Source organism: Rhea pennata, chromosome 27, assembly GCF_028389875.1.
Source record: "Rhea pennata isolate bPtePen1 chromosome 27, bPtePen1.pri, whole genome shotgun sequence".
NCBI classification, from domain to species: Eukaryota; Metazoa; Chordata; class Aves; order Rheiformes; family Rheidae; genus Rhea; species Rhea pennata.
The window spans coordinates 651589-669627 of record NC_084689.1 but is presented as its reverse complement, the minus strand read 5'-3'; the positions used below and the strand labels follow the sequence as shown (position 1 = coordinate 669627).

At 55.8% G+C, this 18039-nt stretch overlaps 2 protein-coding genes across 2 annotated transcripts in view; both read right to left on the bottom strand.

The window, feature by feature from the left end:
• Positions 1-330: 330 nt before the first annotated feature.
• Positions 331-12820, bottom strand: WDR18 (WD repeat domain 18). Its single transcript, XM_062596197.1, has 10 exons — positions 12605-12820; positions 11358-11468; positions 9307-9440; positions 8518-8659; positions 7640-7783; positions 7175-7239; positions 6927-7051; positions 3626-3792; positions 1814-1882; positions 331-1547 (listed from the first exon to the last, which is right to left on the bottom strand). Exons 1-10 carry the CDS (start codon positions 12812-12814, stop codon positions 1416-1418), a joined length of 1299 nt encoding a protein of 432 aa, XP_062452181.1. The 5' UTR covers positions 12815-12820; the 3' UTR covers positions 331-1415.
• Positions 12821-16431: 3611 nt separating this feature from the next.
• Positions 16432-18039, bottom strand: part of ARID3A (AT-rich interaction domain 3A) — a 35844-nt gene continuing 34236 nt past the window's right edge. The window contains exons 7-8 of the mRNA XM_062596188.1: positions 17579-17668; positions 16432-17430 (exon numbers count right to left, since the gene is read on the bottom strand). Of these exons, the coding sequence (XP_062452172.1) occupies positions 17243-17430; positions 17579-17668 (278 nt within the window). The 3' untranslated portion in view covers positions 16432-17242. The remainder of the gene's footprint in view (positions 17431-17578; positions 17669-18039) is intronic.

Sequence of the window (18039 nt, the reverse complement as noted above, 5' to 3'; positions counted from 1 at the left end):
GTGGGAACAAGCCTGAGAACAGCAGCACCGAGCAGGCAGTGCGGCTGAGCCATCGTCTGCCAGAGGCGGCTGCAAGCAGCGGGGGACCACGACAGGCACAGAGGGTCTCCAGGTGAACCGCGGGGACACGCGGATGCTTTGGGAGGCTCTGGAAAAGCAGCCTTGGCGAGAAGGATGCAGACAACCACCCGGCTGCAAACAGGGCGACTTCCCTCGGATGCAGCTCACTTCCCCGCTCCCTGGTGACCGTCCACTCCTGGCAAGCAGTGTCAGGAGGTTATTGAGATCTGTGGTCACCAGTGGAGTTTAAAGAAAAACCTTAGGCATCTCTCACTATAAAAAACAAATCTTTTATGTAAAAAATAAACCTAAACAAAACCCACAACCCCCGCTGCCATGCTAGTGACAATACAAAAGGCCGATTCCCCAGAATACTGTGGAAAACAAAGTAGCTGGATCCAAATATATATAAATTGTCAACTTACGAGATTGGAAATAGCACCTTGCTTGCCCCTCCCGCCCCTCCCCAAGGAGTCAGCCCTGTGCCCTGGAATGACCAGCCATGCTCGAGCCCAACGGATGCCCTGGCCGGAGCCCCCATCACCCTGCAGCCTGCTGGGCTGCGTCGGGTGGAGGTGGTGGCGCAGGAGTCATGTCTTCAGGCTGGACGTCCCCGGGGATCGCCTGCCTGGTCCCTAGCAGCACCGTGCTGACCGGCGGGGCTCTGGGCTCTGAATCAGCCGGACACACTTCCCCTGGGCACTGTGGTGCAGGAACTGCTCGGCCCCCACTGTCACATGAGCAGAACAAACCCACAAGCGGGATCCCTGCTGGAACAGATCCTGTGATACCGAGCAGCGTTTCCAAGGGCGGGTGTGCAAAAGGGATCTCTCAAATCCAATCTCAAACCAGTATTAAGAGAGGACAAAAACACTTTTCTGTCTGCACTGCAGGGTCAAGTAACAAAAAGAAACAGGAAAAAAAAAAGGCTGGGGGAAGAGACTGGAAAAGAGCAGGAGCTCTATCCTGCACTCCTTCCCTCAAAACCTGGTAACACCCCTCTCCACCAGCTGGCTACTCCATAGGCTTCCCCAGTTCCAGGTAGCGCTCCCTCTCTGCTGGCACCAGGAAGTGTCTTGGGGTGAAAACGGTCCATGTGTTGCCCTGCACGCAGCTTGTCTGAGAGCACACGCAGCAGCCTTGCAGCCCCACACCAGTCGCAGTTGCATGTCATCAAATGGATGCCAGACCAAGCAGGAAAATGCTCCTGTGTGCGCCGTGTTGTAGATGCTTGCAAGGACACGAGCCACATGTGCTTGCACGTCTGCGTGTGCACGTGCCCAGGGTCTGGCTGGTTCTTCCCCAGGAGCTGGGCTGGGAGAGGTGGAGGGGTGGGAGGGTTGGGGGTTGCCTCTTCATTTGGCTGGTTTGGTGATGATGCGGGCGGAGAAATCAAACAGGTTCTTGTTGATCTTCCGGAGGGTGCTCACCTCCTCTTCTAGCTCACTCACCTGGATTGTCAGATGTTCCTGGTCTCCCATCAGGTTCTGCAAGGAAGGAGTGTGACAAAGGAGCTTCAGGCACTGGTGTCTCCCAGGACAGCAGCAAACCCCAAACCATTGCATCCTCTCCAACCTTCATCTGCTGTTCAAAGCTGTGCCCCTCCTGTCTACACAATGAGCAAATTCCAGGGCTTGTCCCTCCCATTCCCGGACTTCGCACAGTGCCCTGAGGACCAGCTCTGCTTACTGGGGACCCACCACAGGGATCTGTACTAGAAGGAAGTGCTTTCTCATCTCATAGGGGGTCTCACCTTTTCCCTTGTTGAGCACATCTGAGAGTACATCTTCTCAGCCTTTTCCAGGTAGCTCTCCCCAGACTCCTGCAAGGACCAGACAGGAACAATTGACATAGAAAACCTGAGTCCTCTCACAATGGCCCCAGGGCAGAGAAACCCACTGGAGTAGGCAAAAAAAATCCTTGTCCCCCAGACCCAGCCACAGGCGCCAAAGCAGCGAACGAGCAGAGACTCCAGCAGCTTCGCAGCCTGTTCTGGAATAGGGAAGGCCCCCTTCCCTTTCCAAAGGGAAGGCCTGTGCCCTCCACTGCTGGGCAGGGACTGGGAGTCCCAAAACAGTCCCCTCTAGAGTGCCTTGTACAGGTGTCCTCTCAGCTCCTCCCTCTGCAGCACCGTACCCTGCTGAAGGGAGCCTGGAAGGGGACTGCATGGACAGAGCGTGCTTTGTCTTGGCAGCACGAAGCACTGGGCAAGCCACACTGCAGACTGCGCTCCCCAGGCATCGTGCTGCGAGCAGAGGAGCTTGACTGACAGCAAGACTGACATTTTCAAAACAGCACCAGAGCTGGCCCTGCCACCATCTGCATGCTGTCCCTCTCCCGAGCAGTGGACAAACAGCCCCTCCTGGAAAGGCTGACACATCCTCTACATGGAGCTCATCCATGAAAAGTGACAGGGCTATTGCTCTCCTGGGGACGGACACCGATAGAGGCGGAGAGAAGCATGGGGACTCCCTGTGGCGAGGCCAGGGGAGGGATGGACCTGCCTGGCACGCAGCGAGCCTCTGATCACTCACAGAGCGGATCCTGACAGTGCCTGGTCGCCCTGGCTGGCCTTCCCCCCACCCCAGCATGGGGAGAGCCACACCAGGCCTCAGCAGCAGGAGCCACGAAACTGCAGAGCGAGCCCATGCCATGGTGCAAGGTTGGAAGGACAAATGACTGCACCAGCCGGTCTGCAAGGAGAATGCGAGGGAGGAAGAATGGATTTCACTGCATTGGAGAATGAAGTTTGTGGAGGGGAAAAGAGCCTCTTACAAAAGAAAAATGCTGTGTGCATGTCTGAATCTTTAAAGGCAGGACTTTAGGCAGTGCCCAAACAGCCTCCTGATCCCGCCATACCATCACTGAGGCTGGGGCAGTGACTTCAAAGGAACCTGTTCCAGGAGCCTTGTGCCACCCAGTACACCCAGTCCCACAGCGCCTCTCGCTCAGTTGCAGGCAGTCCAGAAGCAGCTGAGAGAAGGAGGAAAGTCCTCCCATTCCCTGCCTGGCAGGCTGGCTCAAGGCTCCCACCACAAGTGAGTTAGTTAGGTAATTCTACCACTTCAAAAAACAGCACTTGGGGAAATTTAGCTGCACTGGTGAGGGCAGAGGAGAGGATCAGATGTGCACAGAAGGCTTCTTGTGGAAAAGAGTACTTGAGGGGTGCAGCTTGGTGCATGGATGGGCCCAGCGTCCTCCCAAGAGCTGTGAGCCAGCACAAGCCTGTCTAGTGCAGCTGCTCTGCCCACTGCCTCAGCCTAAACCATCAAGCTAACCATCCCCCTGGCCCTGAGACCACCACTGGTATTCAGACCCTCATGGTCCAATGCGAGAGAGACATTATTCCATAAACAAGATGTGCACCAAGTCCTTCCACCCACAGCACTCGGGAACTATTCCAGAATAGGCTGTGAAGCTGCTGCCTATCAGCAGCACATCAGCAAGGACCAGCCATCTGCTACTGCTCTGGCTGGAGGATGAATCTTGCACTCTCATGCACAGAGCCCTCTCTCCACCTCACTTTCGTCTCTCCCTTCCCAGCAGCTTGCTCATCCTTGCGTACCTGCTGGTGGAGCCCAAGGCGCAGCGTCACTCCCTCATTTCCCTGGTCATCACTGCTTTCGGTGCCGTGGAGGTGTTTGCTGAATTTGGGGAGAGGCACACTAGGTTTGCCATCTGGATTAAACATGTTGGCTGGGGCCAGCACTATGAGTGCATTTGTAACTGGACCTGGGATGGGACAAAAAGGAGAGAATGGTCAGATTTCCCCCCGGCAGGTTTGCATCTTGCTTGGCTTCTGAGAATAGAAAATACAACCCAAAGGAGCAGGCAGCTGTGGGTGCTCAAGGCTGCTGCATCTTTCCCCAGCATCTAGAAAGTATGATCTTATAATAGCGATGTGTAGTGCTTTTCTCCCAGTCCTCTATGATCGGGAGCAGGGACACCCTTCCATGCCCCTGCCTCTGCAGGCAGCGAGGAGAGGACAGCTTGCGCTCGCCCGCGCTCAGGAGAGAGCAGCGGTCTGGCCGTCCTCTGCAGAGTGAGCCATCCATCAGCAGCTGCGACTCGCACAGCAGCCTCCTGGTAATGATCTATCACACACACACACACACGTTTGGCAGAGTTAATGAGTGCTTTAATTACTGCATTTATCCACACAGGCTGCTGCTTTCTGTCAACAGCCCCCTCCACCCTCCTTTCCAAACTCACACTTGCTGGCAAACTCCCACCACTGCCTTCCATTTGCCATACGTCTCCCCGACAGACACACACCCACCCTCCAGGCCTCATCCCCAGCCAGGGCTCCCCGGCCCCAGCACTGCCTGGAGCACACCCTGGCAGAGGGGAGCAGCCAGAGTGCTTGTGTGCAGTGCCACTCATTCACCACTAATGAAACCCCAACCATCTATCTTCCCCTGCTGCATTCGAAAATATGATGGGAAGGGTTAAAAGGAGCCAGATCCACCTGAGTGAAGGCGTGCTGCTGCAGCGTCACAGCTCTCGCATAGAAGTGCTGCCAAAGGGAGCAGGGAAAGGTGCAGAACAGGACAACAGAGGGAGAGAGTCTGGGGGGAGGCCGAGCAAGGCAAGGAGCCAGCTGAAGCTTTCAGTCTCTGCAGAGAAGATGGACAAAAGCATCTCTGATGGTGGAAGAGGGCTCCCTTATCATCATCTTCACCTCTAGCCAGACCAGAGACCGCTCCAAACCCAGATCCAGCTCAGAGGGTGAGACTGGGTCTAGGTGGCAAATTAAACGCTGTCAAATGCTCAGTCCAGAAGCTGCTCTGCCAAGTGCCAGGAGTCCCAGACTTGCCTCCAAAGGTGCTCTTTGACAAAACTTTGCTGTAATAAACCATTTGTTTTAATGTTGCTCCCTTGCTAAGGAAAAAGTTTGCTGCCTGTTAGGAAAATATCCATTAGGGGTATTATCACATCTGGTTCACCAGCAGGTCACAAACGAGCAGCTTGTAAGGAAGCATCAAGAAAGGCAAAGAGAACAAAACCTCATGAACTAGCCTACAAATTCCAAATTCTGCCTGTTCACCTCCAAGGTCCCAGCAGAGCCAGCCCCAGCTTTTTCCCATGTCTTGGGCCCAGCCTCGAGCTCCAGCGAGGATGCTAATTCCATCCACAGCCACCTCGTAATGGACACTCAAGCACCAGGCTCTGAGTAATATCCTGCTAGTGCGGGAAGAGGGGAGAATAACTAATCCAACTTCCAGCATGGTGGCAGCAGGACTGACTCGGATGCAATTTCCTCACGTTGGCCAGGTAGGAACAAGCCCTTGAAGACTGTGTGTGCCCCAAAGCTTTTGGGGACAAAATTCACACGATCAAAAGGTAACTGATGCCTATGTAGATTCTGGGGCAGTGCTGGAACCCAGGCATCCTGGCTCACAGTCAGGCAGTCATTGTCCCCCCTCATCCCAGTGATCTGCTGCCTCCCTTCAGAGCAGTGCTTGTGCACTCAGTGCCAGCCAAGGTGGACAGCAAGGTGACCCAGAGCAGTCCTGCCTTGCCCCGCAGAGTCACAGCCCATTACCCAAGAGCAGCAGGACAGTTCCTCAGTGTCCATCCCTCTGCCCATGCTCTGGCCTCCCTGCCTGCCTGCTCCAGTCAAGGACGAGCTAACCTTGCTGGAAAAGCCCCTTGCGTCCTTTTTGCCAGCGCAGACATGCTCATCTCAAGCTGGGCAGCCACAGCCCTGAGCTGCACTCCAATTCCTCTTATCTATTTCCAGTACTATCATGTGGGGAGGCCAGTGGTTTCTCATTTGCCCTCAGCTACCCCCCCTTTGCCCCTGTGAGCAGAGGGACCTAATTCTCCTGGGCACAGTAAGCCAGAGGTTGCTGTCATATCAGCTGCAGCAGAAAAGCCCATGTCATCACTGCCATGTGAAGAGAAAGGTTCTGAGAATATGCTGGAGGGTCAGTACGGTGGCAGCATGGAACAGACCTTGCTCAGGGGGCCAACATCACTGCTCAGAGAGGCAGCGAGAAAGGCAAAGGGGAGACTATGACCAGCTGGAAATGAGCACTGCAAGGAACTTCCTGCCCCATTAAGATCAGGGTTTGGCCCCAGCAGGGAGTGAATGTCAGGGAGAGAAGAGCCCCAGAGCTCCTGACAGAGGAAAGCTGTGAATACATTGTCTATCAAGCCTCTGTGCAGGGACTCTCCATCCTGCGCTCCCTACAGTACAGCTCTGTGGTGCAGGGGCTCCCTGGATGGCATCTCCTGAGCCACATGCAGCTCCCAAGCTGCTCCCATGCCTGGATTAAGCACATGAGCAGCAGCAGGGTAGTACTGGTGCCAGGGCTCTTGGAGAAGCCAAATCTCTGCCCACAGCAGTAAAAAAGTCAGCAAAGGCTGCAAAAAGCAACCTCACCTCACAGCCCTGGCACCCAGCAGCATGATCACCCTGGTCTTGTCCCCCATGGGAAGAACAGGGGCCTGTGTCCATCTTTGCTTCCTCTGCAGCCCCAAGTAGAGTTTTAATGCCTGGCTGGCAATGAAGGCTTGATCATCTATCTCTTTTCTAATGACTCACATAGCTCAGAGTTTTAATTTGCTTTCACCCTTCTAATGCTAGTGGAGCAAAGCTGGATGAATGCTGCAGCAGATCCCCATCTTCAGTGGAAGGGTGAAATCTGTGACTTATTGTCTTACAGTGCACAGAGGGAGAAATGCCAAAACATTATTTCAGACAGCTGTCTCCCTTTAATGCCTTCACCCTTTCTGAAAGCATGAAGCAAGTAGCAAAGAAACGGCTGAAGTGCCCAGAGCAGCACAACTGAGACAGCAGCAGCTTTTGACAGCTGTAGAGGAAAGGCTCCTGGGAGACAGCACCACACGGGCAGCCCTACCTTTATGATTCATTGTCTTCAGGCACTGCTTGCTCTGGATGTCCCACAGACGGACTGTTTCATCATGTGAGCCAGAAAGCAGTAGGCTGCCATCTGTGGAGACTGACAGACACGTCACCTGGTTCCTGAACAGGAAAGACAACTGGGAATTTAGACTCAGAACGACCCAAGGTCAGACAGAAACAGAAGGAATGATGCTAGTGATGGGGGCAAATGCAGCTATGAGATATTTGGCAGATGTGACTCACCTGTGCCCTTTGAAGATTTTCCCATTTTCCTGCTCTGTCTGGAAGGTCCGGTCTCTCTGAACTGGCTGCAGATATGAAGGAAGGAAGGAAGACAGCAGTGTAAACCCAGGAAGACTGAAGCCAGAAGGTCCATCACTGTGCCTGGACGGGCTAGAGGTGATCTGCCAGGCCACAATCTCTCCCCTCCCTGGTTCTTCATCCCCTCTAGAAAGTTTCCTCTCTCCTACCCTACTTCATTCCCTCATTGCTGCTGGAAACACCTCTCACTGTAAGGGGAGCTGCCCAGGCCCAGTGGCCTCCCCTGCGGTGATAGAGAAAGGTGCTCAGGGCGCAGAGGACCTTCTAGCATCCTTGCAGGTCACACCAGTTACTCAGGCAGGGAGGGTAACAGCGACCCAGGACACCCTGCCAAGGCTGGGCAGCACAAGGGCAGCACCAAGCAGATCTGTGGCCCCCATCACTCACCCAGGCACACAGGTCAACCTGGAAGATAGAACCATCCATGCCGCCGCAGAACATGTGATACTCAGAGAGGTCAAGAGTCACAGCCATGATCCCCACGTCGAAGAGGACAGAAAGAAGGAGCTCTCCAGAGGAGATTTCCCACAGCTGGAGCAAGTGGATAGAGGAGAATTAGGGGCTTAAATGTTAGCTACAAAATCAGAACAACACATTGCTTCTTATCTGCACTTGCAGGCCCGGAAGCAGTCTGGCAGCATGTACCAGCACCTCCTCCTTACTATGGACAGGGAAACTGAGGCACAAGCTGGCTTGCCCAGGGTCACATGCAAAGTCAAAAGCAGAACAAGTTGAGAACCCAGGATCAGCCTCATTCTGACCATGAGGAAACAAATTTCCCAGGCAATTCTGGAATAGTGTTTAACTTCTCCATGCCCGTTATGTCCCCTGGGGCAGATCCCTGCCTGCAGGGCAAGAGAAGCAGACTAGAGGTTCCAGCTCTGGTGCCAGCCCTGTCTGGAGGAGCTGGCCCCCAGGGCTGAAACCTGCACAGCTCCCTCTGCTCTGTGACTGAAGGAACACCAGTGAGGGGGCATTAGAGGAGCTGAACCCAGCATCCCCTGGAGACAAAAAGCACTGAAAAGCATGTGGAGACCCAATCCTGGTGGCAAGTGCAGAGAAACTGCTTGTGTTTGGAGAAATGAAATCCTTTAGGTCTGGCAGCTCTGAGTCATCACAGGGACAGCCAAAAAATCGTGCTACTGCAGCCCTCATGGACAGCTTTGCTGCAGCCCAGTGGAGACTATCTTTTTAACGCTACGGGACCTGCAAATCTCTGCGACACTAGTTTGTTTGGGTTGGTGTGCGGCCTGAGCAAGCCTTACCTTTGCTGTCTGGTCAAGGGAGGCTGTGGCTGCTCGTGCCAAGGGCCCTCCAAAGCCACAACACAAGTCCGTGATAGGGAGGCTGTGTCGGGACCACACGTGGCGAGGGTCAGGGATCTGGGAGGGCTCTGCCTGCAGCACGCTGTAGGGGAGAGAACAAAGAGAAAGACGAGTGCCACAGGGAGGAGAGCCACAACTCCGATCAGCAAGGGCGATGCTGAGGATGCTACAGCAAAGTGGCTGTGACAGGAGCTGGCCAAGGCTCTGCTGCCTGTGGGGTGGCTCTCCAGGGTGCAGGAATCAAACAGAGGGCAGAAGCTGTCAGTGGCCACAGCACATATGATATCAAGGCCAAGGGCTACTACTGAGATCCCCATTCCAGAGGACACACAGACAGGGACCTCAGCTGTCAGTAGCTGGGGAGGGAGAAAGAGAACTGTCTACATAAGACAGCACCGCGAAGGTGAAAGGAATAATCCACTGCCTGTGTCCATGAGGGAAAATAAGTCAGAGGTAAATGTTGCAGCTTGAGAAATTTAGATGAGGCACTAGGAAAATCTCTCTGGCACTAAGGATAACAACATGAGAACATACTGCTGAAGCAGGGCCCAGATGCAGCGTCATCAAGAGATTTTTTAGAACAGCTTAGATGTCCGTCAGGGCTGGCTTAGGTAGAGTTGATTCTGCCTCAGGGAAGTGGTGAATGATCTCTCATTTCAATGTTCCTTGTCCAGATGCAATCTGTCCCCAGCACGAATGGGTAGAGACCTCCTTGAGGGGTACTGTTACCTGTAAAGGTTCCACACCAGAGCCAGGCAGTCCTTGGCTCCTGAGAGGAAGTGGCTGCTGTCATCAGTAAAGCAGAGGCATGTGAGGTCCTGGTAGTGTCGGTTCAGAATGGCTAAGAGGTTCCCATTGGAGACCTAAAACAAAGAAAAGGACAGAAGTATATTAAAAAGACACAATATTACATATATAAATATATGAATTTTTAAACTATATTAAATATTATTTATTTTAATAAGAGAATTAAAAAGAGCAATGCTGCACTCTCCAGGAGGCTGTGTGCCACTCCAGAGGTAGCAGCATTTCAGCAAGGCTGCATGGTCTCAAGCCAGTGGAGGCTTCAGGATGGACCTGAGCACAGGGAGTTCCCTAAATCTGGAGCTTTTCTTGTTGAAAAGCAACACTGCTGATAAGGAGGGAAGTAAGGAGGCAGTAACAGAGGCCCATACAAAGAACAGAATCAACTCCCTTTCATTGTCTGAATTACACCTAAAAATAAAACCAAAGTGCAATTTGATGGAGAACAGGTGGTTTCACAGAGGAGGCGTAAAATGAGAACTCTTGGAATCCATTTCCAGGTCTATGATGGATTCAACATAGTCTTGCTAACGTGCCAGTTTTCTCAACCAGAAGGACAGTCCCTTCACCCACTCCAGCCAGACTCTCAGAAATGTTTGCAAGGCGAGGCTAGCTGGAAGCAAACAGAAAGGGCTGAGTTTTGCAGATGGGGCAGAGCAGAGACGAATTTGCAGCATCATGAGCAAGTACCTCCCACTTGCTGCAGTCTCAACCCCAGCATTCCTAGTGAGGTGGGGTTTTTCTCAACATTGCCACAAGCACATTTTTAAAAGAAAAATCCGATGAGTTAAGACAGAGCCGCCCACATAATAAGCCTCAGAAACATTCCCCAAGACTGAGAGCTTTACAAGTTAGACATCTTGTTTTCTAATCTCAGGCTAAGAACTAGCTGTGGTTTTTTATTTGCTTGCTGAAGTGCTTAGAACATTTTGTGAGCCCCAATTAAGTAATAACATTCAGTAAAAATAGAAGAAGGATGACTAGAGTACAACAGTCCAGCAGTCTTTGTAGACATCCAGACTACAATTCACATACAAATATTAGGCTAAAATGTGGAAGAAGTGCTAAGAAGAAATTAGATCCTGCCATTCTGCTTTGAGGGAGCCACATCTAACCTCTTAAATACAAGACGAAGCATCTGTAGCTGCTTGGAAAGAGAAGGGAAAAAAAAGACCTAAGCCTCACCCAGTATCTCCCGGCATAGTTTCTTTTCCTCGCTGCTCTGGCAAGCTGCACTGTTGTTGGGCATTCCCACTGAGCCAGTGAGCAATCCAGCCCTGGCCCCTTGTGGCAGCAGTGCAGCATAGAGCCAGACCAGCACCAACAGTAACTATAAAGTACATGGCCCAGAAGAGCCTTTGCTCCACTGCAGAGCACAGATAACACGCGTTTACTGGCACCGATGGGAAAGCAGCACTCGCTAACTGTACGGGGTGCAAATCTTCATGTTTCAATTTCCTCTGGTCCAGGGACTCTCATTCATCTAACACCAATATAAACATCAACCTTCTCCTCACAAGGACTCCTGGGATTTTGCACCTCCTTGGGATCCAATTTACTTTAAAACACGAAACAAAATCATTTATAGGAGCTTTCAAACTCTCTCTCCAATTTACTGTGCACAACTCTGAGGTCAAGATAAATAGCATCAGCAAGCTGCCACAAGACAGCTATCATTAAATGCAAAGTCATAAGGCAAATCCAAAGAGCCAGAGCCTGGGCCATCAGAGAAGTGACCATCTGCAGTTTGAAAACACCCTGTTCCTGGTGAGCAGGACCTGGCCCAGAGGCTGCTTCTGCTCCAGGTGCCACCTGGACCCCGAACAAATGAAAGGCAGAAACTACAAAGTCTTATCAGTTCTAGCCAGTATATTTTAGTATTCCAACACCCACCACTATTTGCTCGCTTGGCTACAAGCAGAGCAGCGAGCTGCACACCAGGCACAGCCTGTTTGCTCGGCTGACGGCATCCTTACCTCCCACAGGTAGATGCTCTCAGCGACGCCTGCCAGGATGTAGAGACCATTGGGAGAAGCCGTTAGGCAGGTCACCGGCCCGGGACATATGATCTTCTGCTGGAGTTGGTCCTGGGAGCACAAAGGATATTGTGAGCATTCAGTACAGGGCAGAACGGGGGGAGGAAAGGGGAAACGAGGCCCCGGTTCAGCTCAGACCAGGCCACCAGGGAAAAGACATTTCTGACAGTGCCCAGCGATTCAGTGCTGAAGGGACCCAAAGAGGGAGACTGTGGAGAAACACAGTGCCTGGCATGGTGGAAATCACATCATATTGCTCTGCATTTCGGTGGGTGTTTAGGCCCATAGTGGAAAATAAGAACAGGCCTGTGTTCCCCTCTCTCCCTCCTTCACCTGCACAGAGGTCCAGGAGTGGCAGGAGAGGTACCAGAATGCAAGGGCTGTGAATACTGTTATGCTCCACTGTTGGGAACTCTGGAGACTGAGCAAAGGATGTAGAGGTTAAGAAGACTACAGCAAAATAACGTTCTTTTCCTAAAAAAAAAAAAAAATCTCCCACAGCCTGGGAGAACTGATGAGCAGGGCTGCTACCCACTCCTTGCACTGTCCCCAGCTCGGGCAAGAGGAATGGGCAGGAAGGAACAAATTCTGGGCCAGAGTCAGGAAAGGGCCGTGTGTGTGCTTAGCTGGGTAAACCGACGGGTTGTTGCTGCGCCCTGCAGCAAAACTGAAGGAAAAGGCAGGGAACGAGGAGATTACAGTTGTAGGATGGAGGATTTTTGGTACTATCTCATCCTAACAAAGTGCAACTGGTGCACAGCAGCCTGGAGGAGGAAAGAGGACGGCCCCGTAGGGGCTGGTTCGGTTTAAGCAGCTGCATTTGAGCCCACGGATTTGCCATTTTCGGCTGGAGTGTGATCACAGAGACGGGGGGTCTCTGGGGACAGAGGGGAGCTTGGGGCACCCCACGGAGATGGGGGGCGTCTCTATGGACACAGGCGTGCCACCATAGAGACGGGGGGGTCTCTACGGGCAGAGGGGAGCCCGGGGCACCCCAGGGGGTTGGGAGTTCTCTATGGGCACGGGGGAGGCACCACAGAGACGGGGGTTCTCCTCGGGGGGCTCGGGGGCAACACCATAGAGACGAGGGGGTCTCCGCGGAGAGAAGGGGGCTCAGGGGCGTCCCCATGGAGAAGAGGGGTCCCCACGGGCGCCGCGGGCCCCGCCGGGCCCGGCCGCGCCGGTACCTTCCTCTGCAGCTCCCAGACGTTGATGTAGCTCTTGCCGAGCTGGGCGCCCAGGAGGTGCTCGCCGCCCAGCAGCGCCAGCCCGCGCGGCCCGCTGTTGCCGCCGCGGTAGCCGGGCAGGGCGGAGCCCGAGTGCAGCTCCCACACGGAGCAGTTGCAGAGCGGCCCGGCGGCGTCCGACACCAGCGCCACCTCCATGGGCGCCGCCATCTTCCCGGTCCGCCAAGGCCAGAGAGAGCGCCGTGGCGGCCTAGAGCGCCGCCCTTCCTCCGCTCGACAGCGAGGCGCCGGCCAACCAAGAGCGGCGCCTGCACCGCTCCCTCGGCCGCGCGCGGAGGGAAGCTAAGCAGGGCCCGCCTCGTTCCGGGCCTGGATGGGAGACCGCGCGGGGTGGCGCGGAGCCCCACGGGAACCGCCCCGTTGCACCCGCGTCCCCCATAGCGCCGTGGGCAGCGCGCTGCCCCATTGCACCCTGCATGCCTGGACACGCTTCATGCCCCATAGCGCCATGGGCACTGCGCTGCCCCATTGCACCCTACAGGCACCCTGCACACCTCACAGCCCTAGGGATGCCCCATAGCACTACAGTCATCCTGCACACCTGGTTGCCCCATAGCCATAGGGATACCTTGTACATCCCACTGCCCCATAGCACCCTGCATGCCTGGCTGCCCCATAGCCCTAGGGATACCTTGTACATCCCACTGCCCCATAGCCACAGGGATACCTTGCATGCCCCACAGCGCTCTGGGCACCTTGCATGCCTGCACACCTGGCTGCCCCATAGCACCGGGGGCGACCCCTCTCCTGGGGGCCAACAGGAAGCAGCAGGAGGGACCCGGCACCCCGGGCGCGGGGTGGAGGCCGAGGCAGGGCACAGAAACCTCACACAACTCTTTTTTTTTTTTTTTTTTTTTTTAATATTTCATCAACTTTACAGGGTTACAATTGTCTTAAATATTCTGAAGTTTAAATACAATCTGTATAATAATGTTATTATAAAATGTAAACTTTCAGTGTTTTTATTTTATTTTATTTTTTTAATAATCAAAAGTTTCAATACCTGAATGTTTGCAAAACTGAAATATTTCACCGGAGGCCCTCAGGACAATGCAGCCTGAGACCCGCCGCTCTCAGAGGTAGAATGTGGTTTTTATTCTTTTTCTTTTTTTTGTCTTTTGTGTTTTTTTTTTCATTTTTTACCTGAGTTAAGGTATGCACGCTGGATAAATGCATCTGCAGCTGTGTTCATTCCTTTTTCTTTTCAAACCCCAGAGAAACTGATTTTTATTTTTTAAATCGATATGCAAAAAGAAAAATAAAGTGGAAAGTAATACGCTCTCTCTCTCAAAAAAAGGGGGGGAAGAAGAGTAGGGGGCAAATAAAAATAATTAAAAAAAAACAGTGACTGTACAAATGCAAAACTCACTAAAAATCTAACCACCCTCCCACCCTGGTCACAAAAACCCCCAAACACGTGCGGAAGGAGCAGCTCCCGCGGGCTTCCCGGGAGATTTCCCTCTGCGGGTCGGGAGCAGCTCCTGGAAGCAGCGTTCCAGCGGCCCCGGCTCGGGGCCGGCCGGGCGCGGAGCTGGGAATCGCCCTCCCCCGCCAAGGCACCCCGGCCGAACCGCCCCCGGACCCCCCAGCGGATCCCGCTCCGCGCCCGCGTCGCCGCGCCGGGGCAGGGGAAGCCCTGTGCGCGGGACTGAAACCTGAGGAACCCAGACACCGAGAGCAGGTTTCGGTATCTGATCGCGATTGTGTCTCACGCAGATGTACGTTGCCCGGGCCAACGTTTCGGGTCGACTCTGCTGCAAGGATTTCAAAGGAAGGTGGGAAGTGAAACTTGCACAAGCTAAAGCGAAGCAGAGTTCAAGCTCAGGACAGACCCCTCGTGCTCGGGCTGCAGGATCCGGCGCCGGACGCCCCCCGGCCCTGCAACGCCGCCCGCCGCCGCTCCGAGGGCGGCAGAGGCACGAGCGCCCGCTGCGGCACCGGCTCGCCCGCCGGAGCGGGGCCAGCGGCGCCGTGCCCCCCGCGGCATCCCCGCCGCCGGCACGGGCGCGCCTCGGCAACCCCCGCGGCAGCCCATCGCGCAGAGTCGGTCTGCGAGCTGGGAAGAGCCAGCACTCAGCGCCTGCCAGGATCGCACCCACCGCCCAGCCTCTCCCGTCGAAGCACCCGTCTCCCCGCGTCGCCCGTGAGCAGCTTTGCTGCCTGTCCCACCCCGCAGGGCGACGGCCGGTCCTCCCCGTCCCTGCTGGCCTGCGGGTTCGGGCTCCCTCCTCCGCCTGCCGCGCTGGACAGTTTATCCGCACGGCAGCGCGAGCGGGCACCGCGATCCCGCTTTCCCGCAGCAGGTTCCCAAGCGCTGGCAGGTCACCAGCGAAACCTCTGGTCTCGCCTCTGGTCCTGACACCCTGGAGCTCAGGACCCAGCACAGGTCGAAGGCGCTCCTTTAACCAGATGCACTGAACTGATGCTGAACCATTCGGGGACATCGAGACAGCATCTGCCTGCGACAACCGGGGACACAGCCCCAGGTCAGCACTACGCTAAAACCAACTGCAAAAGCAGGTTATGCCACGGGAAAGCAGGAACCTCAGCAGCCTGACCAAGAACACCAGATTTTCCTGATTTTTCTGGCTGATTTCTTCAGTATCACACAAACAAAACGCCCCAATCCCCAGCACAAACAAAACCAGTTTGCTGCTCAAAGCGTGAACAAAAGATCAGGTGTCAGATCAACTTAGGCGCTGGCGCAGGGGGGAAAATGTGCCCAAACTGGATTTGCACAGTAGTATCTGCTTACAGGAAAAAAAAAAAAAGAAAGAAAGAAAGAAAGAAAGAAAGAAAAGGAGAACTGCCAACAACGCCTAACTCACGGCAAACGCGGCCGGGGCCTGCGGGGGATTCGGCGTCGGCGGCGTCGGCTCTCCAGGTGCCTGGGCTCGAGGCCCCGGAGACCAGCAGGGATGGGTTAAAGTAGGGTTGAAAGTGCCCGCGCGTCGGCAGGGCGGGAGGCGAGCGGGGTCTTCGCCCGGCTCCCGCTTGGGGACCCGCAGGGCGACCCGCTTAAGGCCTGATCCCGATCCCGATCCCGATCCCGATCCCGGAGCGCTGCCTGCTCCCGGCCCCTCCGGGCAGGCTCCCAGCGCCCGCGCGACCGACCCCAGCTCTGTCCCGCCAAGCTCGCTCAGCTCATCAACTCCGCAGCAAAGCCCGGACTGTCCCTGAAACGGTGCTCTTCTTCCCGAGTAACTTTCCTTCTTGTCCTGCGCTTCCCGGGAGCCGCCAGGCGCAGCCGCCGCCCCGTAAATTATGCTCCCTGGGCCCAATTACGCGGCGGGAGTCGCACCGGGAGCGCAGCAGCGCCGGCACCCCTCGGCAGGCAGGTGCGAAGCGGGGGCATCAAATCGAGCCAATTTTCTCCACCAAGGAATAAAATGACGACACTAACGCACCCGGCCGGCTCTGCCGCCTCCCGCCCGGCCCGGGGCCCCGCGGCCCCGCGGCCCCGCGGGCGCGCCGTGCCCCGCGCAGCCCGGCCCTCCCCGGCGCTTTGCTCAGCGCCCCCGTCCCCGCCCGAGCTTCGGCCTCAGAGGCTCAGCCCGCGCCTAAGTGCTTTGCTGCGCCGGGGCCAGGGCGCTGCCGAGCCGGCGCCGAGGGCGAGCGGCGACCGAGCCAGTTTAGCAGCAGCTGCAGACGCCGCTTCCTCCACCCGCCCCGCAGCCACTCGGGAAAAGTCTCCTGCTAAGCGCAGCTCCTCCTCGCCCGGGAGCCTCCGCGTCGCTGAAAACCCCTCTCCCCCCCGCCACCCCACGTACAAACACCTGAGCTTCTTCGCCGGACGCCCGCCGTCCTCCGGCGGGGCCGTCTGCGGCGTTTCCAGAGAACGGAGCACAGCTCGAAACCGGCAACATCGCACAACAACGAGAGGAAAAGAAAAAGGAGGTTAAAAGGTTTCCAAACTCCTGTTTCCCTGATGAACACTAATATATATCATTTGCATGTTAAAGTTCGATTCTTTTTTTCTTTTTAGAGAATAAAATAGAAGCTATTTACAACAAAACAATCAAACAACAACCTCTTAAAATCCCATATAGTGAGTGTAGTTCTCAAAATAAAGGGGGAAGAAAAAGGATCTAAATGAATAAAATATCTCCCGATTTCCAATTTTTTTCTTTTTTCTTTTCTTTAAAGAGGGCCGGGAGGTTTCATTAAAGCTCGCGTTGGCAGGTGTCCGTACGTCTGTCTGGAGGTAACACGAGTTAAAAAAATAATAATAATAATAATAAATGTACAGTGCAAAGTGTGATGTGTGTGAGGTAAACAGTTCTGGATTTACAATGCATCGTGTCAAAACGCTCGTGGGACAGCCGATGGCTCAGCCCAGGCAGCCTTTAATGAAACCCCCCGGGGCTAAAGCTTTTCTTCCTTGCAAACAAACAAAAAACCCCAAAACAACACAAAAACGAAACGAGCCCCCCCGGTAAGCGCAGAGCCGGCCGCCCTGCCCGCCGGGGCGCGCGCGGGGCTGCGGGCTCGGCGCCGGCCGGGCACGCTCCGCGCACGGCCGCGCCGCTCCTTCCGCGGGGTTTGGCGAGATGAGAGGGCCGGGGGGCGCGGGGGGCGTTAAGGCGAAGAGTTGTTAGAGGTAGAGCTCGGCGGCACAGACGAAGCAGCCGGGGCTGCCTGGGGGCCGCCGCCGCCGCCGCCGCCGCTCCGGCCGCCGCCGCCTTTGCTGTACGCAGAGGAGGGGAGCGAGGAGGAGGAGGAGGAGGAGGAGGAGGAAGGGCCTGGCGTCTGGGCAAACAGCACACCTGGGGAGAGAGCCGAGGGCAGAGCCTGGGGGCGGCAGGCAGGGCGGCCCCCGGCCCGGGTCCGCTGCCGGGAAGGAGCCGGCAGAGCGGGGCGGCCGGGCGGCGTGGGGCAGCCCTACACCCGCCGCCCTCCCGGCCCTGCCCTTACCTGTGTAGACGATACCGTTGATCTCGACCGACATGCTAATACTATTCGTGCCGTTGTTGGTCAGGCTCATGGCGGAGTCCTGGCGGTTTTCTGCCGCGGGAAAGAGCAGACGTCACAGCCCGCACCGAGCCCGACGTCCCGCGCCCGCCGAAGCCCGGAGCCGGAGGTCGGCGCCGGGGAGGCGGGACGCGCTCTCTGGCCCCTTCCCTCGCCCGCGCAGCCCGCGCCGCGCCAGGGGAAGGTGGCGACTTCTCCAGGGCCGGGCTACGCCAGCTGCGAGCCGCCGTCCGGAGCCCGCGGGGCTCCGCCGCCCGCCCCGCCTGCACGGCACGCCGCGGACGGCCGACGGCCCTCCCGGGGCACCGCGGCGCAAAGGGCAGGGAGAGGGAAGACAGCGGAGAGAAGCCTGGAAGGAGCTGGACCGCACTGGCGACAGCGCGGGCCCCCTCCGAGCAAAAGCA

Coding starts and splice junctions, on each gene's coding strand:
- WDR18 (XM_062596197.1), bottom strand. CDS start 12,814: ATGGCGGCGCCCATGGAGGTGGCGCTGGTGTCGGACGCCGCCGGGCCG. Junction 9,441..11,357: donor AGAGCATCTACCTGTGGGAG/GTAAGGATGCCG, acceptor TCTTTGTTTTAG/GTCTCCAATGGGAACCTCTT. Junction 7,052..7,174: donor AAAATCTTCAAAGGGCACAG/GTGAGTCACATC, acceptor TTTCCTGTTCAG/GAACCAGGTGACGTGTCTGT.